General features: G+C 38.7%; 1 protein-coding gene across 17 annotated transcripts in view; it reads right to left on the bottom strand.

Annotated features, from left to right (window-relative positions):
* The window catches only part of RGS22 (regulator of G protein signaling 22), a 150,229-nt gene that overhangs the window by 7,993 nt on the left and 116,704 nt on the right, over positions 1-25,532 (bottom strand). For 16 of the 17 annotated variants that reach the window (XM_002759356.6, XM_078353462.1, XM_035276616.3 and 13 more), the window contains 3 exons: positions 23,590-23,769; positions 19,115-19,273; positions 2,505-2,600 (listed from right to left, as the gene is read on the bottom strand). In XM_002759356.6, the coding sequence (XP_002759402.4) occupies positions 2,505-2,600; positions 19,115-19,273; positions 23,590-23,769 (435 nt within the window). The remainder of the gene's footprint in view (positions 1-2,504; positions 2,601-19,114; positions 19,274-23,589; positions 23,770-25,532) is intronic. The other variant, XM_008983417.5, reaches the window with a different exon arrangement.

The raw sequence follows: 25,532 nt of genomic DNA, 5'->3' as shown, positions 1-25,532 counted from the left end.
TTTCGTCACACTCATTCTCCATCCAGCTTTGTTCCCTTGCTGGTGAGGAGTTTTGGTCCTTTGTAGGAGGTGAGGTGTTTTGGTTTCGGCTGTTTTCCTCCTTTCTGTGCTGGTTTCTTCCCATCTTTGTGGATTTATCCACCCGTTGTCTGAGTAGTTGCTGTCTTTTTGATTGGGTCTCTGAGTGGACGCCCAGATTGTTGATGCTGAAGTATTTCTGTTACTTAGTTTCCTTCTAACAGTGTAGCCCCTCTGCTGTACTACTGCTGAGGTCCACTCCAGGCCCTGCTTGTCTGGGGTACCCCTGTAGCAGCTGCGGAACAGTGAGGGATGCTACCAGTTTCTTCTTCTGCTATCTTTGTCCCTGAATGATGCCTGCCAAATGTCAGTCTGATCAGTCCTTTTTGAGGTGACTCTCTAGATATACAGGGGTCAGGGAGCTGCTTGAGGAGACAGTCTGCACTTTATAGGAGCTCAAGTGCTGAGCTGTGAGCTCCATTGATCATTCAGGGCTGTTAGGCAGGTGTGTTTAAATCTGCTGCAGCAGAACTTATAAAACCCCTTGTTTTCCTCAGATGCTCTGTCTCAGGGAGTTAGGGTTTTTTTTATGAGTATCCATTGCACTGTCCTGCCCAGCTAGGAGGCAGTCTAGTCACTATTTGCCTGCCGAGGCTCTGCCCTGCTACTGCAGGGTCCACCCTGTTGCCGTGGGCTTCGCCCTGCTGTCGTGGGCTCCGCCCTGTTGGCAGAGTCTCTCTGTTGTCGCGGGTTGCCTCAGCAACGGCAGGATGCATCAGCAATGGGAGTGTACCTCAGTAGGGGCGGAATGCCTCAGTAATGGCGGACGCCCCTCCCCCACCAAGCTGCACCGTCCTGGATTCAGCTGTGCCTGCAGTGAAACTCTCAACCCCAAGCGTTTTGAATTGCTGTTTTGTTTGTCCCTGTGGGGGTGGGACCCACTGAGCCTGATCACCTGGCTCCCTGCGTCAGAGCCCTTTCTCTTTTTTTTTTTAAGTTGAATGGTTGACTCTCTTCCAGGTGTTTCAGTCGCCCTCTGTGTCTTCACTGAGAGCTGCAATCCTGAGTTGCTTCTACCGTGCCATCTTTGTTGTCCCCAACATGTATACTTTAAATGGAAATCATAATAAGCTGCATTTGTATTTATCAAATATCTTTGGTTTCCAAAAGCTTTTTAGTTTCCTACAAAAATCTTGAATATGACAAGACTTCATCATCATCATCACCACCACCATCATCATCCCTTTCTCTCTCTTTTTAACACATAAGGTAAGAGGCTCAAAGGAAATTATGTGATTATTTCCAGGCTTCATGGTAATACTGACTTGTGATAAAACAAAAATGAGAAGCCTGTTAGCTCACACCTTGGGAGCACTTTGGGAGCCTTAGGTGGGATGATTACACGAGCCCAGGAGTTTGAGACCAGCCTAGGCAACATGGTGAAACCTCATCTCTACAAAAAATACAAAAAATTAGCCAGGCATGCTGATGTGCACCTGTAGTCCCTACCCTCCCTTTGGGAGGCTGAGGTGGGAGGATTGCTTGAGTCTAGGAAGTTGAGGCTGCAAAGAGCCCTTGCACCCTTTAACCTACAAAGAGTTCTCGCACCACTGCACTCCAGCCTGGATGACAGAGCAAGACCCTGTCTCAAAAAAAGAAAAGAAGCCAGTATCTCTAATGACATTTTCCCCTTTTACTCTGTGTTTCTCAAATTTAGTGATAGTCATTTGCTGATGAATGTATTTCTGAATGGTATTATTTATTAGATATCATATGCTTTTAGATATCTCTTTCAGTATACAGTTACACAAAACTGGATATTTCTCATCTCTCAATAATAGCTTCATAGTTGGGCAGTTATCTTAGCTGGGTAACTGAACTTATTTGACATTTCTAAATGCCAAAAAGATTGTTTCTTGAGTTAGTATTATCCTAAGATACAAATGCTTTCAATACAAGTCATCAAAAACAGACATAAATTAAACATGAAATTTCAGGGAAGTGACAGTAATGTACTAGTTATAAATGTAAATGTAAACACAGAAACCACAATGTATTGGTTGGTGCTCATGTATGGCTAATTTTATGACTACTTCAAAGAATTTAAAATTTGAAATTAAGCATTTGACATTCTTCTGTCATCTTTTAACCCAAGAATATAACATTCTATATATATTCTATCTTGTTCTATTATACTGTATCTGTCTTATTTTCTTTTCAAATAAGATGATCATTTCAATGTCTGCAATTTAAGTCTTTATGTATCTCAAGAAGTTATTTTTCTTGATTATACTATCTGGGATTGGCTGAAATTTTAATGCTCTCTGAAGGCTCAAAGAAAAGCCCTTCAATCTCTCCTACTATTATAATTCTAGGCTTATTTTCAAACAAGCACATTTCTAGTACTGTACAATGACTGAGTTACTGCATTCCACTATCCAATGCTCTATAGGAGAAATGAGGTCTGCACCATCTTCCCTGCTTACCTGTTGGCCATATGCTAGGAGGCCTAGGAAGGAATCACTGAGTAAAGCAGTTTTGATATCAGCCACTGAAGTATCTGCATACTGTTTGATTCTATCCTGTAATTATATTAAATTAAATTATTCCCCAAAAAACATAATGCTATGTTAACATAAACTTATGGTTAAGGAGTTGTAACATCATATCACATAATATTTCATAGTGGGTGCTGCACCTGAGGTTTCACCAAGTCAATATCACTAATGTGACAGAGTTTCCTGTTTTTATTTTTAATTTTATTTCATAATATAAAAATACTTTAAAATAAATGAGAGAAATGGTTAAGTTGAATGTAAATATCATTCCCAAATTCTGGAATCCAAGAAAAACCACTATTAACATTTTCATGAACATCCATCCATATTTCTCACTAGGGAAAATCCATGGATACATAATTTTAATCTTTTTTATTATACAAATTTTATACAAATACAATCTATATTTGTTCTTTTTAAATCTGCATTTTTCATGTAGAATATCTTGTGAAAATGTAAATAAATATAGAACTGGAATTTATGCTGGGCCTTTGTATTATTTCCCAGTGTTTATCTGCTGTGGAACAGTGTCTGCCACATAGCATGCACTCAAATATTTGTTGAATGATGAAATTAATAAATTACATCACCATTTTCAGTCGATGAATGATCTTATGCACTAAAAGGTTTGTTGAATGATAAAATGAATAATTTTATCATCACTTCAACAGGTAATATTCTAGAGAAAGTATATACCATAGATAATTAACAACACTCATTAGAAATTCAGGTCATTTTCTTCATCAGAAACAGAAAGTAAAAAACTACATGTTCTCACTTATAAGTGAGAGCTAACTGATGGATACACACAGATCTACAGAGTGAAATAATAGACACTGGTGACTCCTAAAAGTTGGGAGCATGAGGGGCAGGTGAAGGATGAAATACAACCTGTTGGGTACAATGTACACTATTTGAGTGATGAGTATACATCAAAGCCCAGTCTTCACTACATACAACATATCCATGTAATACATCTACCTAAATCTATACAAATAAAAAATTAATAAAATTAATTTAATAAGAGAAAAAAGCTTACTCAAACTTAAGAGGAAAGCAATAAACAGGAAAACATATATGAAGTAACTATAACATAATAGAACCATGTATAAGTGTATTTCATTAATATAAACCTTTAAGAAAAACAAGCCAACAGATGAGTAAAGAGACACCACAGATACTTCCCCAAAGAGGAAATACTACTGCTTAACAAACATGAACAATTTTTTTAATACCTACTAATCAAAGTCATGAAAATAAGAAGAACATTTCATGCCTTTCAAATTAGTCTTTAAAAATGGTAATATGAGAGTTTCAATGTATAAATTTTGATGAACACAAACATGTAGTCCATACCAACTACTTTTCATTTCTACAACTTCATTATCTGAAACAGCAACTCTGTACCCATTAAATAATAACTTCTCCCTGCCTCCTATCCCCAGACTCTGGTGACCTCTATTTTATTTTCTGTTTCTGTGAATTTGACAATTTTAGGTACCTCATCTGGCAAAAGGGCCAAAGAGGAACAGCTCTGGTCTGCAGCTCCCAGCGAGACCAACACAGAAGGTGGGTGATTTCTGCATTTCCTACTAAGGTACCTGGTTCATCTCACTGGAACTGGTTAGACAGTGGGTACAGCCCATGGAGGGTGAGCAGAAGCAGGGTGGGGCATTGCCTCACCTGGAAGTACAGTAGTTGGGGAACTCCCTCCCCAAGCCAAGGGAAGCTGTGAGGGACTGTGCTGTGAGGAATGGTGCACTCTGGCCCAGATACTATGCTTTTCCCACAGTCTTCACAACCTATAGACCAGGAAATTCCCTTGGGTGCCTATGCCACCAGGGCCCTGGGTTTCAAGCACAAAACTGGGTGGCTGTTTGGGCAGACACTGAGCTAGCTGCAGGAGTTATTTTTTTTTTGTACCCCAGTGGCACCTGGAACACCAGCAAGACAGAAGCATTCATTCCCGAGAAATGGGGCCGAAGCCAGGGAGCAAGTGGTCCTGCTCAGCAGGTCCCACCTGCATGGAGACCAGAAAGGTAAGATCCATCTCGCTGCCAACCCAGAGTCTGAAGTCAACCTGGGACTCTTGAGGTTGGTGGAGGGTGGGGTGTCCACCATTACTGAGGCTTGAGTAGGCAGTTCTCCCCTCACAGTATTGAGGAAGCCTCTGGGATGTTTGGACTGTGGGGAACTCACCAGAGTGTGACAAAGCAGCTGTGGCCAGACTGTATCTCTAGATTCCTACTCACTTGGCAAGTCATCTCTGAAAGAATGGCAGCAGCCCCAGTCAGGGGCTTATAGATAAAACTCCCATCTACTTGGGACAGAACACCTGTGGCTATGGGTGCAGCTTTATCAGACTTAAATGTTCCTGCCTGCTGGCTATGACGAGAACAATGGATCTCCCAGCACAACACTTGAGCTCTGCAAAGGGGCAGATTGCCTTCTCAAGTGGGTTCCTGACCCGTGTGCCTCCTGACTGGGAGACACCTGCCAGCAGGGGTTGACAGACACCTCACACAGGAGAGGTCCAGCTGGCATCAGGCAGGTGCCTCTCTGGGACAGGCTTCCAGAGGAAGGAGCAGGCAGCAATCATTGCTGTTCTGCAGCCTCCACTGATGATACCCAGGCAAACAGGCCTGGAGTGGACCTCCAGCAAATTCCAGCAGACCTGCAGAAGAGGGACCTGAGTGTTAGAAAGAAAACTAATAAACAGAAAGTAACAGCATCAACATCAACAAAAAGGGCACCCACAGAAAAACTCCATTGAAAACCATCAGAGATTAAAGGTAGATAAATCCAAGAAGATGAGAAAAGAATGATGCAAAAATGCTGAAAATTCCAAAAACCAGAATGCCTCTTCTCCTCCAAAGGATCGCAACTCCTCTCCAGCAAGGGCAAAAAACTGGATGGAGAATGAGTCTGACAAACTGACAGAAGTAGGCTTCAGAAGGTGGGTAATAACAAACTCCTCTGAGCTAAAGGAGCATGTTCCAATGCAAGGAAGCTAAAAACCTTGATAAAAGGTTGCAGGAACTGCTAAGTAGACTAGTTTAGAGAATAACATAAATGACCTGATGGAGCTGAAAACACAGCACAAGAACTTTGTGATGCATACACAAATATCTATAGCCAAATTGATCAAGAAGAAGAAAGGAAATCACAGATCGAAGATCAAGTTAATGAAAAAGCATGAAGAAAAGATTAGAGAAAAATGAATGAAAAGAAACAAAGAAAGCTCCAAGAAGTATAGGACTGCATGAAAAGAGCAAACCTATGATTGATTGGTGTACCTGAAAGTAACAGGGAGAATGGAACCAAGTTGGAAAACACACTTCAAGATACTATCCAGGCGAACTTCTCCAACCTAGCAAAACAGACCAACCATTCAAATTCTTGAAACACAGAGGCAGCCGCTAAGATACTCCTTGAGAAGAACAACCTCAAGACACATAATTCTCAGATTCCCCAAGGTTGAAATGAAGGAAAAACAAGTTAAGGGCAGCCAGAGAGAAAAATTGGGTTACCCAGAAAGGGAAGCCCATCAGACTAACAGTGAATCTCTCTGCAAAAACCCTACAAGCCAGAAGAGACTGGGGGCCAATATTTAACATTCCTAAAGAAAAGAATTTTCAACCTAAAATTTCACATCCAGCCAAACTAAGCTTCCTAAGTGAAGGAGAAATAAAATATTTTACAAACAAGCAAATGCTGAGGGATTTTGTCACTACCAGGCCTGCCTTACAAGAGCTCCTGAAGGAAGCACTAAATATGGAAAGGAAAAACCAGTACAAGTCACTGCAAAAACATACCAAAGTATAGAGACCAACAACACCATGAAGAAACTACATCAACTCATGTGCATAATAATCATCTAGCATCATGATGACAGGATCAAATTCACACATAATAATATTAACCTTAAATGTAAATGGGCTATGTGCCCCAATTAAAAGAAACAAACTGGCAAACTGGATAAAGAGTCAAGACCCATTGGTGTGCTGTATTCAGGAGACCCATCTCATCTGTAATGACACACACAGGCTCTAAATAAAGGGATGGAAGAATGTTTACCAAGCAAGTGGAAAGCCAAAAATAAAGTAGGGGTGGCAATCCTAGTCTCTGATAAAACAGACTTTAAACCAACAAAGATTTAAAAAAAGACAAAGTAGGGGATTACATAGTGTAAAGGGATCAATGCAACAAGAAGAGCTAATTATCTGAAATATCCTAAATATATATACACCCAATACACAGATTCATAAAGCAAGTTCTTGGAGACCTACAAAGAGACTCAGACTCCCACACAATAATAGTGGGAGACTTTAACACCCCAGTGTCAATATTAGACAGATCAATGAGACAGAAAATTAACAAGGATACTCAGGACTTGAACACAGCTGTGGACCAAGTGGATGTAATAAACATCTGTAGAACTCTCCAGCCCAAATCAACAGAATATACATCTTTCTCAGCATTACATAGAACATATTCTAAAATCCATAATATAATTGAAAGTAAAACACTCCTCAGCAAATGCAAAAGACAGAAATCACAACAGTCTCTAAGAGCACAGTACAATCAAATAAGAAATCAGGATTAAGAAACTCAGTGAATCACCAGCAAGGGAACAAAGCTGGACGGAGAATGACTGTGACGAAATGACGGAATTAGACTTCAGAAGGTGGATAATGAGAAACTTTTGTGAGCTAAAAGAACATGTATTAAATCAATTCAAGAAACTAAGGAACTTAAAAAAAGATATGAGGAAATGATAACAAGAATGGATAACTTAGAGAGGAATATGAATGAATTAAAGGAGCTGAAAAACACAATACGAGAACTTCGGGAAGCATGCACAAGTTTCAATAGCCGAATTGACCAAGCAGAAGAAAGAATATCTGAAGTCGAAGACCAACTCAATGAAATTAAACGAGAAAACAAGATTAGAGAAAAAAGCGCAAAAAGGAATGAACAAAGTCTCCAAGAAATGTGGGACTATGTGAAAAGACCTAACCTACGTTTGATAGGTGTCCCAGAAGGGGACGAAGAGAATGAATCCAAGCTGGAAAATACTCTTCAGGACATCATCCAGGAAAATTTCCCCCACCTAGCAAGACAGGCCAACACTCAATTGCAGGAAATACACAGAACACCACAAAGATATTCCGCAAGAAGAGCAACCCCAAGGCACATAATCGTCAGATTCAACAAGGTTGAAATAAAGGAGAAAATACTAAGGGCAGCCAGAGAGAAAGGTCGAGTTACCCACAAAGGGAAGCCCATCAGACTCACAGCAGATCTCTCGGCAGAAACACTACAAGCCAGAAGAGAGTGGGGGCCAATATTCAACATTCTTAGAGAAAAGAACTTTCAACCCAGAATTTCATATCCAGCCAAACTGAGCTTCAGAAGTGAAGGAAAAATAAAATCTTTTGCGAACAAGCAAGTACTCAGAGATTTTGTCACCACCAGGCCTGCTTTACAAGAGCTCCTAAAAGAGGCACTAAACATAGAAAGGAACAACCAGTACCAGCCATTCCAAAATCACACTGAATGCTAAAGAGCTTCAACATAATGAAGAATCTACAACAACTAACAGGCAAAACAGCCAGCTAGCATCAAAATGGCAGTATCAAATTCACACATAACAATATTAACCCTAAATGTAAATGGACTAAATGCAGCAATCAAAAGACACAGACTGGCAAATTGGATAAAAAGCCAAAACCCATCAGTGTGCTGTATCCAGGAAACCCATCTCACATGCAAGGATACACAAAGGCTCAAAATAAAGGGATGGAGGAAGGTTTACCAAGCAAATGGAGAGCAAAAAAAAGCAGGAGTTGCAATTCTCATCTCTGATAAAATAGACTTTAAAGCAACAAAGATCAAAAGAGACAAAGAAGGCCATTACATAATGGTAAAAGGATCAATAAAACAAGAAGAGCTAACGATGCTAAACATATATGGACCCAATACAGGAGCACCCAGATACATAAGGCAAGTTCTTAATGACTTACAAAGAGACTTAGACTCCCACACAATTATAGTGGGAGACCTTAACACTACACTGTCAATATTAGACAGATCAACCAGACAGAAAATTAACAAGGATATCCAGGGCTTGAACTCAGACCTGGAGCAAGCAAACCTGATAGACATTTACAGAACTCTCCACCCCAAATCCACAGAATATACATTCTTCTCACCACCACATCACACCTACCCAAAAACTGACCACATAATTGGAAGTAAAGCACTGCTCAAAAATGCAAAACAACTGAAATCATAACAAACAGCCTCTCAGACCATAGTGCAATCAAGTTAGAACTCAGAATACAGAAACCAACCCAGAACCGCACAGCTTCATGGAAACTGAACAACTGGCTCTTGAATGTTGACTGGGTAAACAATGAAATGAAGTCAGAAATAAAGAAGTTCTTCGAAACCAGTGAGAACGAAGACACAACATACTAGAATCTCTGGGACACATTTAAAGCAGTCTCTAGAGGAAAGTATATAGCAATACGTGCCCATATGAGGAGAATGGAGAGATCCAAAATTGACACCCTATCGTCAAAATTGAAAGAGCTAGAGCAGCAAGATCAAAAAAACTCAAAACCCAGCAGAAGACAAGAAATAACTAAGATCAGAGCTGAACTGAAGGAGATTGAGACACGAAAAACCTTCAAAAAATCAATAAATCCAAGAGCTGGTTTTTTGAAAAGATCAACAAAATAGACAGACCACTAGCCAGATTGATTAAAAATAAAAGAGAGAACAACCAAATAGATGCAATAAAAAATGATAAAGGGGAAATCACCACATATTCCACAGAAATTCAAACCATCATCAGAGAATATTACAAACAACTCTATGCACATAAACTAGTAAACATGGAAGAAATGGATAAATTCCTGGACTCCTGCATCCTCCCAAGCCTAAACCAGGAGGAAGCTGAAACTATGAATAGACCAATAACAAGGTCAGAAGTCGAGGCAGCAATTATGAGCCTACCACACAAAAAAAGCCCAGGTCCAGACGGGTTCACAGCTGAATTCTACCAGACACACAAAGAGGAGCTGGTACCATTCCTTCTAAAACTATTTCAAACAATCCAAAAAGAGGGAATCCTTCCCAAATCATTTTATGAGACCAACATCATTCTGATACCAAAACCCGGCAGAGACCCAACAAGAAAAGAAAACTTCAGGCCAATATCCATGATGAACATAGATGCAAAAATCTTCAATAAAATATTGGCAAGCCGAATGCAACAGCAAATCAAAAAACTTATTCACCATGATCAAGTAGGATTCATCCCGGGGATGCAAGGCTGGTTCAACATACGCAAGTCTATCAACGTAATTCACCACATAAACAGAACCAAAAACAAAAACCACATGATTATCTCAATTGACGCAGAGAAGGCATTTGACAAAATTCAACAGCCCTTTATGCTAAAAACCCTCAATAAACTCGGTATCGATGGAACGTATCTCAAAGTAATAAAAGCTATTTATGACAAACCAACAGCCAATATCATACTTAATGGGCAAAAACTGGAAGCATTCCCTTTGAAATCTGGCACTAGACAAGGATGCCCTCTTTCACCACTCCTATTCAATATAGTTCTGGAAGTTCTAGCCATAGCAATCAGGCAAGAAAAAGAAATAAAGGGTATTCAAATAGGAAAGGAGGAAGCCAAATTGTCTCTATTTGCAGACGACATGATAGTATACCTAGAAGACCCCATCACCTCAGCCCAAAAACTCCTGAAACTGATAAGCAACTTCAGCAAAGTCTCAGGATATAAAATCAATGTGCAAAAATCACAAGCATTCATCTACACCAATAACAGACTTAAAGAAAGCCAAATCAAGAACGAACTGCCATTCACAATTGCTACAAAAAGAATAAAATACCTTGGAGTACAACTCACAAGGAACGTAAGAGACCTCTTCAAGGAGAACTACAAACCACTGCTCAACGAATTCAGAGAGGACACAAACAGATGGAGAAACATTCCATGTTCATGGTTAGGAAGAATTAATATCGTGAAAATGGCTATACTGCCCAAAGTAATTTACAGAATCAATGCTATCCCCATGAAGCTACCATTGACTTTCTTCACAGAACTGGAAAAAACCACCATGAACTTCATATGGAACCAAAAGAGAGCCCGCATAGCCAAGTCAATTCTAAGCAAAAAGAACACAGCGGGGGGCATCACACTACCGGATTTCAAACTATACTACAAGGCTACAGTAATCAAAACAGCATGGTACTGGTACCAAAACAGAGATATAGACCAATGGAACAAAACAGAGGCACCGGAGGCAACACAACATATCTACAACTATACAATCTTTGATAAACCTGACAAAAACAAGCAAGGGGGAAAGGATTCCATGTTTAACAAATGGTGTTGGGAAAACTGGCTAGCCATGTGCAGAAAGCAGAAACTGGACCCCTTCCTGACACCTTACACTAAAATTAACTCCAGATGGATTAAAGACTTAAACATAAGACCTGGCACCATAAAAACCCTAGAAGGAAATCTAGGCAAAACTATCCAGGACATAGGAGTAGGCAAGGACTTCATGAACAAAACACCAAAAGCATTGGCAACAAAAGCCAAAATAGACAAATGGGACCTAATCAAACTCCACAGCTTCTGCACGGCAAAAGAAACAGTCACTAGAGTGGATCGACAACCAATAGAATGGGAAAAAATTTTTGCAGTTTACCCATCTGACAAAGGGCTGATATCCAGAATTTACAAAGAACTCAAACAGATTTACAGGAAAAAAACAAACAAGCCCATTCAAAAGTGGGCAAAGGATATGAACAGACACTTTATGAAAGAAGACATATATGAGGCCAACAATCATATGAAAAAATGCTCATCATCACTGGTCATCAGAGAGATGCAAATCAAAACCACATTGAGATACCATCTCACGCCAGTTAGAATGGCGATCATTAAAAAATCTGGAGACCACAGATGCTGGAGAGGATGTGGAGAAAAAGGAACACTTTTACACTGTTGGTGGGAGTGTAAATTAGTTCAACCATTGTGGAAGACGGTGTGGCGATTCCTCAAGGCCTTAGAAATAGAAATTCCATTTGACCCAGCAATCCCATTACTGGGTATATATCCAAAAGACTATAAATCATTCTACTATAAGGACACATGTACACGAATGTTCATTGCAGCACTGTTTACAATAGCAAAGACCTGGAATCAACCAAAATGCCCATTGATAATAGACTGGATTGGAAAAATGTGGCACATATACACCATGGAATATTATGCAGCAATCAGGAATGATGAGTTTGTGTCGTTTGTAGGGACATGGATGAATCTGGAGAACGTCATCCTCAGCAATCTGACACAAGAACAGAAAATGAAACACCGCATATTCTCACTCATAGGCGGGTGATGAAAAATGAGAACACATGGACACAGAGAGGGGAGTACTAAACACTGGGGTCTATTGGGGGGAAAAGGGGAGAGCCAGTGGGAGGGGGAGGTGGGGAGGGATAGCCTGGGGAGAAATGCCAAATGTGGGTGAAGGGGAGAAGGAAAGAAAAGCACACTGCCATGTGTGTTCCTACGCAACTGTCTTGCATGCTCTGCTCATGTACCCCAAAACCTAAAATCCAATAAAAAATTAAAAAAAAAAAAACTCAGTGAAAACCATATAACTACATGGAACCTGAACATCCTGCTCCTGAATGACTCCTAAATACATAACAAAATTAAAGCAAAAATAAATAAGTTCTTTGAAACCAATGCAAACACATACCAGAATCTCTGGGACACAGCTAAAGTAGTGTTAAGAGGGAAATTTATCACACTAAATTCTCACATCAGAAAATGGGAAAGATCTAAAATTGACACCCTAGTATCACAATTAAAAGAACTAGAGAAGAAAGAACAAACTAATTTAAAAGCTAGCAGAAGACAAGAAATAACTAAGATCAGAGCAGAACTGAAGGAGATACAGACAGGAAAAACCCTTCAAAAAATCAATGAGTCCAGAGGCTGGTTTTTTGGAACAATTAAAAAAATAGATAGACCACTACCCAGACTAATAAAGAAAAAAAGAGAGAAGAATCAAATAGACATAATAAAAAATGATAAAGGGGATATCACTATTGATCCCACAGAAATACAAACTACCATCAGAGAATACTATGAATGCCTCTATGCAAATAAACTAGAAAATCAAGAGAAATAGATAAAGTCATGGACACATACACCCTCCCAAGACTAAACCAGGAAGCAGTCAAATCCCTGAATAGACCGATAATGAGTTCTGAAAATGAGGCAGTAATCAATCACCTACCGGCCAAGAAAAGCCCAGGACCTGATGGATTCACAGCTGAATTTTACCAGAGGTACAAAGAAGAGGTGGTACCATTCCTTCTGAAACTATTCTAAACAATAGAAAAAGAGGGACTCTTCCCTAACTCATTTTATGAGGCCAGCATCATCCTGATACCAAAACCTGGCAGAGACACAACACAAAAAGAACATTTCAAGCCAATATCACTGATGAACATGGATGAAAAATCCTCAATAAAATACTGGAAAATCAATTCAGCAGTACATCAAAAAGCTTATCCACCATGATCAAGTCAGTTTCATCCCTGGGATGCAAGACTGGTTCAACATATGCAAATCAATAAATGTAATCTATCACATAAACAGACCCAATGACAAAAACCACTTGATTATCAAAATAGATGCAGAAAAGGCCTTTGATAAAATTCAACACCGCTTCATGCTAAAAACACTCAATAAACTAGGTATTCATGAAACATATCTCAAAATAATAAGAGCAGTTTATGACAAATCCATAGCCAATATCATATGGAATGGGCAAAAGCTGGAAGAATTCCCTTTGAAAACCGGCACAAGAAAAGAATGCCCTCTCTCACTCCTCCTATTCAACACAGTATTGGAAGTTCTGGCCAGGGTGATCAGGTAAGAAAAAGAGATAAAGGTATTCAAATAGGAAGAGAGGAAGTCGAATTGTCTCTGTTTGCAGATGACATGATTGTATATTTAGAAAACCCCGTCGTCTCAGCCCAAAAACTCCTTAAGCTGTTAAGCAACTTCAGCGAAGTCTCAAGATATTCTATGTGTAAAAATCAAAAGCATTCCTATACACCAAGAATAGACAGCCAAATCATGAGTAAACTCCCATTCACAATTACTACAAAGAAAATAAAATACCTAGGAATACATCTTACAAGGGATATGAAGGGCCACTTCAAAGAGAACTACCAACCACTGCTCAAGAAAATAAGAGAGGAAACAAACAAATGAAAAAATCCATGCTCATGGATAGAAAGAATCAATATTGTGTGTTAGGAAGAATCAATATCATGGGATAGGATGAATCAATATCATGAAAATGGTCATACTGCCCAAAGTAATTTATAGATTCAATGCAATTTCCATCAAGCTACTATGGACGTTCTTCACAGAACTAAAGAAAACTACTTTAAATTTCATATGGAACCAAAAAAGAGCCTGCAGAGCCAAGACAATCCTAAGCAAAAAGAACAAAGCTGAAGGCATCATGCTACCTGACTTCAAACTATACTACAAGGCTACAGTAACCAAAACAGCATGGTACTGGTACAAAAACAGACATATAGACCAATGGAACAGAACAGAGCCCTCAGAAATAACAACACACATCTACAACCATGTGATCTTCAACAAATTTGACAAAAACAAGCAATGGAAAAAGGATTCTATATTTAATAAATGGTGCTGGGGAAACCAGCTAGTCATATGCAGAAGACTGAAACTGGACCCCTTCCTTATACTTTATACAAAAATTAACTCAAGATGGATTAAAGATTTAAACATAAGACCTAAAATCATAGAAACCCTAGAAGAAAACCTAGGCAATACCATTCAGGACATAGGCATGGGCAAGGACTTGATAACTAAAACACCAAAAGCAAACTAAAACAAAAGCCAACATTGACAAATGGGATCTAATTAAACTAAATAGCTTCTGCACAGCAAAGGAAACTATCATCAGAGAGAATAGGCAACCTATAGAATGGGAGAAAATGTTTGCAATCTATCTATCTGACAAAGGTCTAATATCCAGAATCTACAGGAACTTAAACAAATCTACAAAGAAAAAACAAACAACCTCATCAGAAAGTGGGTGAAGGATATGGACACTTTTCAAAAGAAGACATTTATGCAGCCAAGAAACATATGAAAAAAAGTTAATCATCACTGCTCATTAGAGAAATGCAAATCAAAACCACAATGGGATACCATCTCGTGCCAGTTAGAATGGTGATCATTAACAAGTCAGAAAAAAACAAATGCTGGAGAGGATATGGAGAAATAGAAATGCTTTTACACTGTTAGTGGGAGTGTATATTAGTTCAACCATTGTATAAGACACTGTGGCAATTCCTCAAGAATCTGAACCAGAAATACCATTTGACATAGCAATCCCATTACTGTCGTACTGCAACCTCCCAAAGGATTATAAGTCACTCTACGATAAAGACGCATGCATACTATGTTTATTGCAGCACTATTCACAATAGCAAAGACTTGGAACCAACCCAAATGCCCATCAACGATAGACTGAATAAAGAAAATGTCACAGATGTACACCATGGAATACTATGCAGCCATAAAAAGAATTAATTCCTGTCCTTTACAGGGACATGGATAAAGCTGGAAACCATCATTCTCAGCAAACTGACCCAAGAACAGGAAACCAATACTGCGTGTTCTCATTCACAAGTGAGAGTTGAACAATGAGAACACATGGACACAGGGAGGGGAACATCACACATCAGGGCCTGTCAGGAGGTGAGAGCAAGGGGAAGGAGAGCATTAGAAGAAATACCTAAAGCATGTGGGCCTTAAAACCTAGATGACATTGCCAAGTGCAGTGGCTCATGACTGTTATCCTAGCACTTTGGGAGGCCGAGGTAGGTGAATCACTAGGTCAGGAGTTCGAGACCTGTCTAGACAACATGGTGTAACCACCGCCACCCCCACCATCTCTACTAAAAATACAAAAAATTAGCTGGGCATAGTGGTGGGCACCTGTAATTCCAGCTACTTGGGAGGCTGAGGCAGGAGAATCACTTGAACCCAGGAGGTGGATTTTGCAGTGAGCTGAGACTGCACCACTGCATTCCAGCCCAGGTGACAGAGTGAGACTCTGTCTCGAAAAAAAAAAAAAAAAAAAACCTAGATGTCAGGTTGATGGGTGCAGCAAACCACCATGGTACATGTATACCTATGCAACAGACCCGCACATTAGGCATATGTATTTCAGAACTTAAAATATAATAATAAAAACTAATAATATGCATAGTAACAAAAGTGTAGCAAAATGGGTATTTTCTGTCAATATACACTGCAGATTATTTTAAATTGGCATACACTTTTTAATAGAATAATTTATATCTTGTCTGATCTCTAAAGCTAAGCAGAATGGAACCCAGTTAGTACTCGTATAAGAGAATAATTTGTAAATGTATTGAATGCCTTAAAATGGTTACACCCTTTGAGCAGTAATCACATATTAAAATGTATAGTTTCATAAAGTAACCCAAACCTTTGGTGGTGGGCTGGGGTTGTTGATTTTATCCAACAAGATTAATATTACAACAGCATAAGTACTGTGAGATAAAAATGTTTCAATTTAAACATTTGGTTAAATAACCCATGCCATAACCCTTGCATGGAACATTATCGAGTCATAAAATGCTACGTTCATGAAGAATATTTAATGTAGAAAATGCTTATGATACAATAGTAATGAGAAAAAAAAAGATTAATACTGCATATGAAGGAAGGATATAAGGCTGGGAGCAAGGGCTCACACCTGTAATCCCAACACTGGGAGGCTGAGGCGGGTGGATCACTTGAGGTCAGGAGGTTGAGACCAGCCTGACCAACACGGTGAAACCCCATGTCTACTAAAAATATGAAAATTAGTGAAGTGTGGTGGCACACACCTGTAATCAAAGCTACTTGGGGGTCTGAGGCAGGAGAATCGCTTGAACCTGGCAGGCAGAGGTTGCAGTGAGGTGAGATCACACCACTGCACTCCAGCCTGGGTGACAGAGCAAGACTGTCTTAAAAAAAAAAAAGGGCAGAGCGCAGTGGCTCACACCTCTAATCCCAGCACTTTGGGAGGCCAAGGTGGACAGATTACTTGAGGTCAAGAGTTTGAGACCAGCCTAGCCAACATGGTGAAAGTCCAACTCTACAAAAAAATACAAAAATTAGCTAATCGTGATGGTGCGAGTCTGTAATTCCAGCCACTCAGGAGGCTGATACAGGAGAATTGCTTGGCCCCGGGAGGTGGAGGTTGCAGTGAGCTGAGATCACACCACTGCACTCTAGCTTAGGCAACAAAGCGAGACTCCAACTCAAAAAAAAAAAAAAGCCCCAAAGAAAAGACATTAAAATGTAGTCACTATGCATAGATGGTATTAATAATAATGTATTGGCATTATATTAGAAATTTGTCATATTAAGATTATTCTATCTTGTTGAAGCAGCATCTGATAAATCTGTTTGCAGTGGTGACAGAATTTTTAAAGTACTCTTTCCTTATTACTAATAATCCTTAGTTAACCTGGTGATATTATCAACAACGCAATTCACTCTAGCTTTAGTAACGGGAATCCTGTGAATGTATTTTATTTCTCAATATCCTGTGTAGCTGGATAGGGTTAGATTATATTCTATAAAGGATAAGATATTTTGCCAGTGTGGCACAAATTTGAGAAGACCCAAGGCCTAGAATTTCATACTTGTCCTTGAGTTTTTATATCCAAATGATTGTACATATTGCCATTAAAATAATTAGATGTCCAAAAAAAAAAGAAATTTCGGTCATGTTCAACTTTTTACTATTATAAATGATGCTGTGTATATACACCTTTGTGCATGTTTATGATTCTCTCATTTATTTATTTATAAATTATTTGTAGACACAAGGTCTTGCTATGTTGCCCAGGCTGGTCTCCAACTCTTAGGCTCAAGCGATCTCCTGCCTTGGCTTGCCAAAGTGCTGGGATTACAGGTGTGAGCTACCATACTCAGCCGATTACCTTCTTTAGAATAAATTTCTAGAAGTGTATTTGCTGATTAAGAGGAATGACCATGGCTGGGCACCATGGCTCATGCCTATAATCCGACCACTTTGGGAGGCCAAGGCGGGTGGATCACTTGAGGTCAGGAGTTCACGACCAGCCTGGCCAACATGGTGAAACCCTGTCTCTACTAAAAATACAAAAATTAGTTTGGCGTGGTGGTGTGCACATATAGTCTCAGCTACTGAGGAGGCTGAGACACTGGAATCGCTTGAACCTGGGAAGCTGAGGTTGCAATGAGCAGAGATTGTGCCACTACACTGCAGCCTAGGCAACACAGCGAGACTCCATCTCAAGAAATGAAATAAAAGGAATGAGCATGCTTTTTATGGCAGACTGAGCAGACTAATACAATATGATATCATTTATGTAAGTTAAAATACATACAGAATAGTAATCTGTATTGTTTATGAATGCATTCACATGCATGAAATACTGTCTTTAAAAAGAGCTGGACAAATATATCTGAAACTGAATGACTGCTTCTAGGTATAGAAAGGGTCATAGAGCTCAGGGCTGAGGTTACTACATCTTACTCTAACTGCAACGTTTTATTTCTAATGAGAAAAAGAAAAAATAAAGCAAAATGTTAAAAAGTGTTTTGGCCTGCACAAATACATGTGAGTATTCACGATGTTACCTTTGTGTTATTTGGTGTCTTTTACATTTATTTTAAAAAATAAAATAGGATAAGCTTATAAATAAGATGAAACACATTATTTGGGAGCAATTACCCCTTCTTAATTAAAATAGATAAATATAAGGAGAGAGAGAGAGAGAGAGAGATATGAATGAATGAATGAATGAATGAACAGATAGTAGACAAACAGGGAAGCTGGCCAATTTGTGACTCATTTACAAATTTCACAATGTATCATTCTGTAATTTTAATATTGAAAATGTTGCCCCTGCCATTATATAATATTTGTTCATTTCCTGACTTATTCAATAAACAATAATTGAGCATGTGTAAGGGCTTATAAAACATGGATGAATAAGGCAGATACTATCATTGAGGATCTTAGTCCAATGAAGATGACAGACACAAAAACTTAACCATAGGACTATCTAAAGCATGCTCTACAAGGAGGAGGAATGTTACTGCAGCAGATACAAGTTGCTTGCATTGCCACAGAGAGTCAAGGAAGCCTTCGCATAGAGGAGATGACATTTGAGATGAATTTAGAGGGATTCCAAAAAAGTACAAAGCTTCTGACTAAAGGCTTAAAGTCCACTAGTATCCGTATTCCATAACTTCTCTCTATATAACTTCAGCCAAAATTACTCTATAATTCACATACATATGTCACAACTTTTTAAAAGTCTGATAAAATCCAAAATGAGTCTTGTCTCACCTTTCCAGATTTTTCATCTTCTAGGACTGCCAATTTTTTTTTCTGCTTATTATATTCTTGTCTTCTCTCTAAAACACTCATAATATTTTCATCTGTTAAGTTCTTCCTAAACTCACAGAACTGAGGCCAGAATTTAAACAGAACCCCAAAAATTGTCATCTGTATAAAAAACAAAGTCTCAGATTACAATTTTATACAAATGTACCAATTTAAACTCTATTCACCATAATCATAGATGAACTACTCTATCTTTAATATACACCATGTTTCCTCCAACTTATTGTCTCCAGACATCTTGGTATAGCTTTGCTTGGCACATGCTTATCATCAATGGTTTTTATTACCAATGAGAAGTCTTACTTTAAAAAAAACATACACTAAATACACTTAAAAGTCACTTTATTCTTTATGTTTCCCTAACCAATTGTTTGTATTAATAAATAATCCATTAGGCCTTTTAAAATAAGAAATTTATGTTTTATTTTAAAACATATACTAGTTGATCTGCCACACACTCTGCTGTTTTATGCAAGTATTCCAAAAATCTAGTTCATCACGGAAACGCCTCCCTCCCTCTTTGCTTTCTTTTAGAGAAAGGAAATACCATTTTGCCTCTGGAAAAGCTCTTAAACAAAGCTGCATATCTAAGAATAAATCTTGAGTAACTTTTAAATGATATAATCTCTCTTTTATGTACAAGCAAGAAAAGTAACATTTAAAAAGCAGAACGGTATCCTGGACAAATGCTTTCTATGAGGACACTTTAAATGATTAATTGTGATATTTATAGAGATAAGAATGGTTGCTCTCATTCTCATGCCAAGTTTTTCCATTAGTTCCAGAGGCATACATTATTTCCAAGAAGGTAGGACTTGCCACATCAGATCAAGTCCAACATCTTATTGCTAGGAATGGCCTTTACCTAATGTCCTGGAGAAAAATGAAGCATCCTATTAGGCTCCAAGCCAACTCATAGGGGAAAAGAGGAATCTTTAAAAAATAAATGCTGCAGTGAAACAGCATATTTCATTACTCCTCTTTTCCATACATGAATGCTATTAGTAATACTAAAATTATTCACTCCCTTTAAAATACAGTTTTGTTATTTAATTCTATGGCCTCTTGGGAGTATAAATGTAAAATCTAGAGATGCTTTATTTGATGAAACGCAGGCTTTTAAGATATTTTCATTTACATTTACCTGCCACACATTTAATTAAGTAATCCCCTGTTCCAATGTTAAGGGATCATGGTAGTTTTTATTATGAACTTAAATACTCCTCCTCTTCTATTAATCAAACTTCCCAGTTATCTTTCCAAAACCTGAGTCACTCCCAGTTCTTGAATATATATATTTCCATTTAGAAGGCTTTCTAGTAAAAGTCTCCCAATTAGGACAAATTTTTCAATAGTAGGCATAAAACTGCCCTGTGGTTAAAAGTTGCAATTGAGATTGTAGGTTAATATGTATTGTTGAATAAAATTACCCTGTACCTGTATAATCTTAAAAGATAACCAAATTGCGGATAAGAAAATGTTTTGATAAATATAGAACTGCTTTACTCACTGCCAGCAGATAAGTAATGGCTTTAGTATAAGCAAAAGGGGCCAGTGAAAATCTGTCTGAGTAATGCAAACTTTCAGGCTATTGGGAGTGGGAGTGAGGAATAGACAGAAGTTACGCTGATACCAATGCTAAAACAGTCAGCAGTTTTAAATTTACTACTCAGCCCTTTTGCACAACTTTGCTCTCATTTCCAATTTGATCTTACCCCTTTCTGTTATGACAGGTCTAGTCTCACATCATTCATTTATGTGTCCAAACAATGCCTTCTCTGTGCCTGGCATTTGGGCCACAAAGATAAATAAGAACCATTCCCTGCCCTCAAAGAGGTCACAATCTAATGGGACCATCAGACATGAGAATCATCACTTTCAATTTATGACAGGGAGAATAACAAGGGAGAGATGATACTGCAAAGAGCTCAGGACAGAAAGTAGTAAGGGCCAGTTATGAAACTACAATTATTTCAATTAGACTAGGGCAGAGATGGCGGGGTGTGGGAAAAGATATATAGCTAGAGAGATATCTAGGAGTATGGGCTTCATTCTGAGGGCGATGGGAAGAATCCAAATATTTTTAAAACTATTATTTGTAGAGACAAGATCTCACTATATTGCCCAGACTGGTCTTGAACTCCTGGCCTCAAGCAATCCTCCTGCCTTGGCCTCCCAAAGTGCTGGGATTACTTACAGGTGGGAGCCTGCGTGCCTAGCTGCAATTGAAATATTTTAAGCAGAGAAGTGACATGATCAGAAAAGGATTGCTGTGTCTGCCCTGAGTTGGATGGCCTGGAGAGAACCCAGAGGCAAGGAGTTTCTATAATACATATGAGTCATGCTGCAGATCCAAAGTGAGGTGGTCGAATGGAGGAGTGGATAGAACGACAGATAACAAGGAGGCCTTAGCCTCCCAAAGTGCTGGGATTACAGGCATGAGCCACCATGCCCGGCCCAAAAGGATATCTACAAAAGGATTGTCAATCTGTTTTAAAATATGCTTAGCCATATGCCCTGATCTCTTAGCCATAAGCCCTGACCTGTTCCTAATCCAAGTTTTAAGAATGGATTAAATAATAGAGGTAAAGAAATGAAGGAATGGGAAGACATGGAGATGGCCAACCAGATCTGTGGCTTGTATCCTGCCATTCTCTAAGCTTCTTTGGGAAAACAGGTATAACAGCAGATTCAGTGGGATGAGGCCGCTAAATAAAGATTATTGATTTTCAGATGCTCTAACATCCATATTTAAGATATACCTAGGACTCCCTTTTAGAAAATCAGGTAGAAGTCATAGGCGAGAGGACTCCAATAAACTTCTTTGGTTGCAATCACTGAAGAGTATACTGGAACTAACCGGAATCAGCAGCTCCAGACATTTATGGTCAGATTCAAGGCCTTTGATATGAATGGGTAAGTCCAGACCTGGTTACCAGGAAACCCAGGCTAGGTTTAGCTATCTCTAGGGTCTTTTTATTAACAGATGTTACCATTCTGACACCATGTTTTCACCATTTCTCTGTAGCACATCCTCAATCATTCCCCTATATTTCTGCCTATTTTAATGCATAATTTGGATTGTGAGTCTACTTTTAGTTACTTAGAGGACTTAGAACGCAGCTGGCTCACAAATGAATGTAAAAATAATTGCCTTTTTCCATGCTCAAGGGCAATAATACCCTAAATCTCTGTTTCATATCACTTCATTCATGACATGTCCTTCCCTATTACCCCTATTATAATTTATTTTTCTTAATCATTTTTTAGAAACAACATCACTAAAAGGCTTTTTAAAATGCAAATAAATTATGTTCACCAAGTCACTGTTTTCTATTGTTTATCTTAAAAAGAAGTAACTTGAGCAGGTTAACAGGCATGGTTTTCCTTTCATGAGTTTGTATACTTTATGTTGGTAGAGTACTTAAATCTCCTCTCACTTATTTTATGAGCTATGTGAATATTCCAATCTTTAAAAATACACAAATCTTGGGGCACACATATTTTACACATTTGTGTGGTAGCACATATTTTAAAAGGAAATATGAATGGTGGGAACGGAAGGAGGAATTAGCGGGAGTTTCACAAGTTAAAAACAAAAATGGTAACCATGTAAAGCCAAATGGTAATATTTAATTTTATTTGCTGTATATGATCATGAAAAACATTTTGCATGTAAGTTACTAGCTTTTTATATTTCAGTGGCATATGCAAAGATGATTTAAATTAAATAGAGTAAGTCCCAGTATTGGGAGGATTGGAACCTTGTCAAATATAAATAATTTACAAGCTTTAAAAGGATATCTATCTTTTTTATTTTTATTTACTTTTTTTTTAAGATTTTTTTTTAAGAGACAGAGTTTCACTATGTTGCCCAGGATGGTCTCAAACTTCTGGGCTCAAATAATCTGCCTGCCTCAGACTCCCAAAGTGCTGGGATTACAGGCATCAGCCACCATGCCCGGTCCAAAAGGATATCTATCTTTTTTGTTGTTGTTGTTTGTTTGTTTGTTTTCAACTCCTGCACTTAGAAGGGATATCTATCTTTAAAAAGATTGCCGGCCAGGCAAAGTGGCTCATGCCTGTAATCCCAGCACTTTGGGAGGCTGAGGCAGTTGGATCACAATGTCAGGAGTTCGAGACCAGCCTGGCCAACATGGTGAAACCCCATCTCTACGAAAGATACAAAAAAAAAAATTAGCTGAGCATGGTGGCATGTGCCTGTAATCCCAGCTACTTGGGAGGCTGAGGCAGGAGAATCACTTGAACCTGGGAGGCAGGGGTTGCAGTGAGTGGAGATTGCACCATTGCACCCCAGCCTGGGCAACAGGGCAAGACTGCATCTCAAAATAAGTAAATAATGAAAAGATTGTCAATCTATTTTAAAATACGCTTAGCCACATGCCCTGATCTTTTACCTGTGCCTCTCTAAATACATATGGTCCTAATTCCTTCCGGTGTTCAATAATCTTCTGGGCTTGCTCTACTGGAATGTCAATTTGTAAAGCTGGTGGAATATTGGAATTAATAAAGCAGTTGATAATAGTTGTAATCTTCTTCTGGATGACAGACTCATCGCAATGAGAATGGCACAAGTCCTGAATAGGAGAAGGAAAGATAGAATGGTATGTAATTAACACATTACTAGAACACTTAATAGAACTGTATGTGTTTCAATTAATATATACATTTCAACTTTAGGTCAAGAGAGCACTGGGATATGGCAAGGCTGTCTTTAAAAAAATCATAGATTTTCTTTCTCTTGGATTTGAGGAACCTAAGACTTTGATACATCTACATTACATAAATAAAGATTTCATACAATCCTGATCATTTGTTCCTCTAGGCAAAGGAATGGCATTAGTATCTACTTTGACTCATTTGAAAACTATATAATGAGTGCCTGTTATATACCAGACACTGAGCTAAGCATCAAGAATTAGCCCCTATCCTTTTAACGTTCAGTCTCCACTAGAGGAGAAGTGTGAAAACATGTTACCCCAATTTGGACAGTTAATAAGTATTATGATAGAAGTATACACAGTATCCTAGGACAACACTGAGAATAGGCACCTAACTCAGCCTCCAGTTGGATATGAAAGCTTTCCCATCCAGACCTGCTTTTACATCAAGGTGATTTAGGCTCAAAAAGGGTAGTGGGCATGCTGGTTGTCAACAGGTGTGCCATTCTATGTCTTTTAGTATCTATATTGTGTAGTTACCCTATTGTATTATCCTCTTTATAGATAACCTAAAATTAATGATCATATATTAAAATGAGCCATTTAAAAAATTGTCAACATTTATTTTAGACACAAGGGGTACGTGTGCAAGTTTGTTACATGGGAATATTGCATGATACTGAAGTTTGGGTTACAGATCCTGTCACTTAAGTAGTGAGCGTAGTACCCAACAGGTAGGTTTTCATATTCATATTAGCTTAAAGATAGTTCTGCCCACCATAATAAAAAATTACCTATTGTGGAAAACACACTCCTCCTTTCTAATTCCCAAAAAATTATTTTAATATTGCTCATGTGAAAGATTGAGAAAAAAACTTCTCTCAAAAACCCTTTTTTTTTAACCAGCTTGTGTATCATAGGGAGACTCTATCTATACAAAAAAATTAAAAATTAGCCAGGCATGGTGGTGCATGCCTATACTCCCAGCTACTTGGGGACTGAGGTGGGAAGATCACTTGAACCCAGAAGGTCAAGGCTGTAAGCTGTCTTGTGCCACTGTACTCCAGCCTGGGCAACAAAGTGAGACCCTGTCTCGAAAAAAAATTTTTTTAAATGTTACAGCCTCAGTTGGGAATAGTATAAAAACTGTTGATAACAGAAAAGCGTAGAAAACAGTTTTATTGTATGTCAGAAAAGCTTGGAAATAGATTTTATAGAGCAACTACTAAATAATATGTTGAGCAACTGTATTAGCATCACATAATACATAGTTATAGGCCATTTGAAAGCATTATAGTCTTAAATTGTTAATTTTTTTTGACATGGAGTTTTGCTCTTGTTGCCCAGGCTGAAGTGCAATGGCGCCATCTTAGCTCACTGCAACCTCTGCCTCCTTGGTTCAAACGATTCTCCTGCCTCAGCCTCTCAAGTAGCTGGGATTACAGGCATGCGCCACCATACCGGCTAATTTTGAATTTTTTTAGTAGAGACGGAGTTTCTCCATGTTGGTCAGGCTGGTCTCAAACTCCCAACCTCAGGTGATCCACCCACCTCAGCCTCCCAGAGTGCTGGGATTACAGGAATGAACCACTGCGCCCGGCTAAATTATTAATTTTTACTCCCCACTTTTACAGTGGGATGGAATAGACTGCTTGCAAGGAAATCAGCCTGCTACCTCT

This window comes from Callithrix jacchus, chromosome 16, assembly GCF_049354715.1.
Source record: "Callithrix jacchus isolate 240 chromosome 16, calJac240_pri, whole genome shotgun sequence".
Taxonomy (NCBI): Eukaryota; Metazoa; Chordata; class Mammalia; order Primates; family Cebidae; genus Callithrix; species Callithrix jacchus.
Note: the sequence above shows the minus strand (reverse complement) of the source record. Positions and strands in the feature narration are given on the sequence as shown.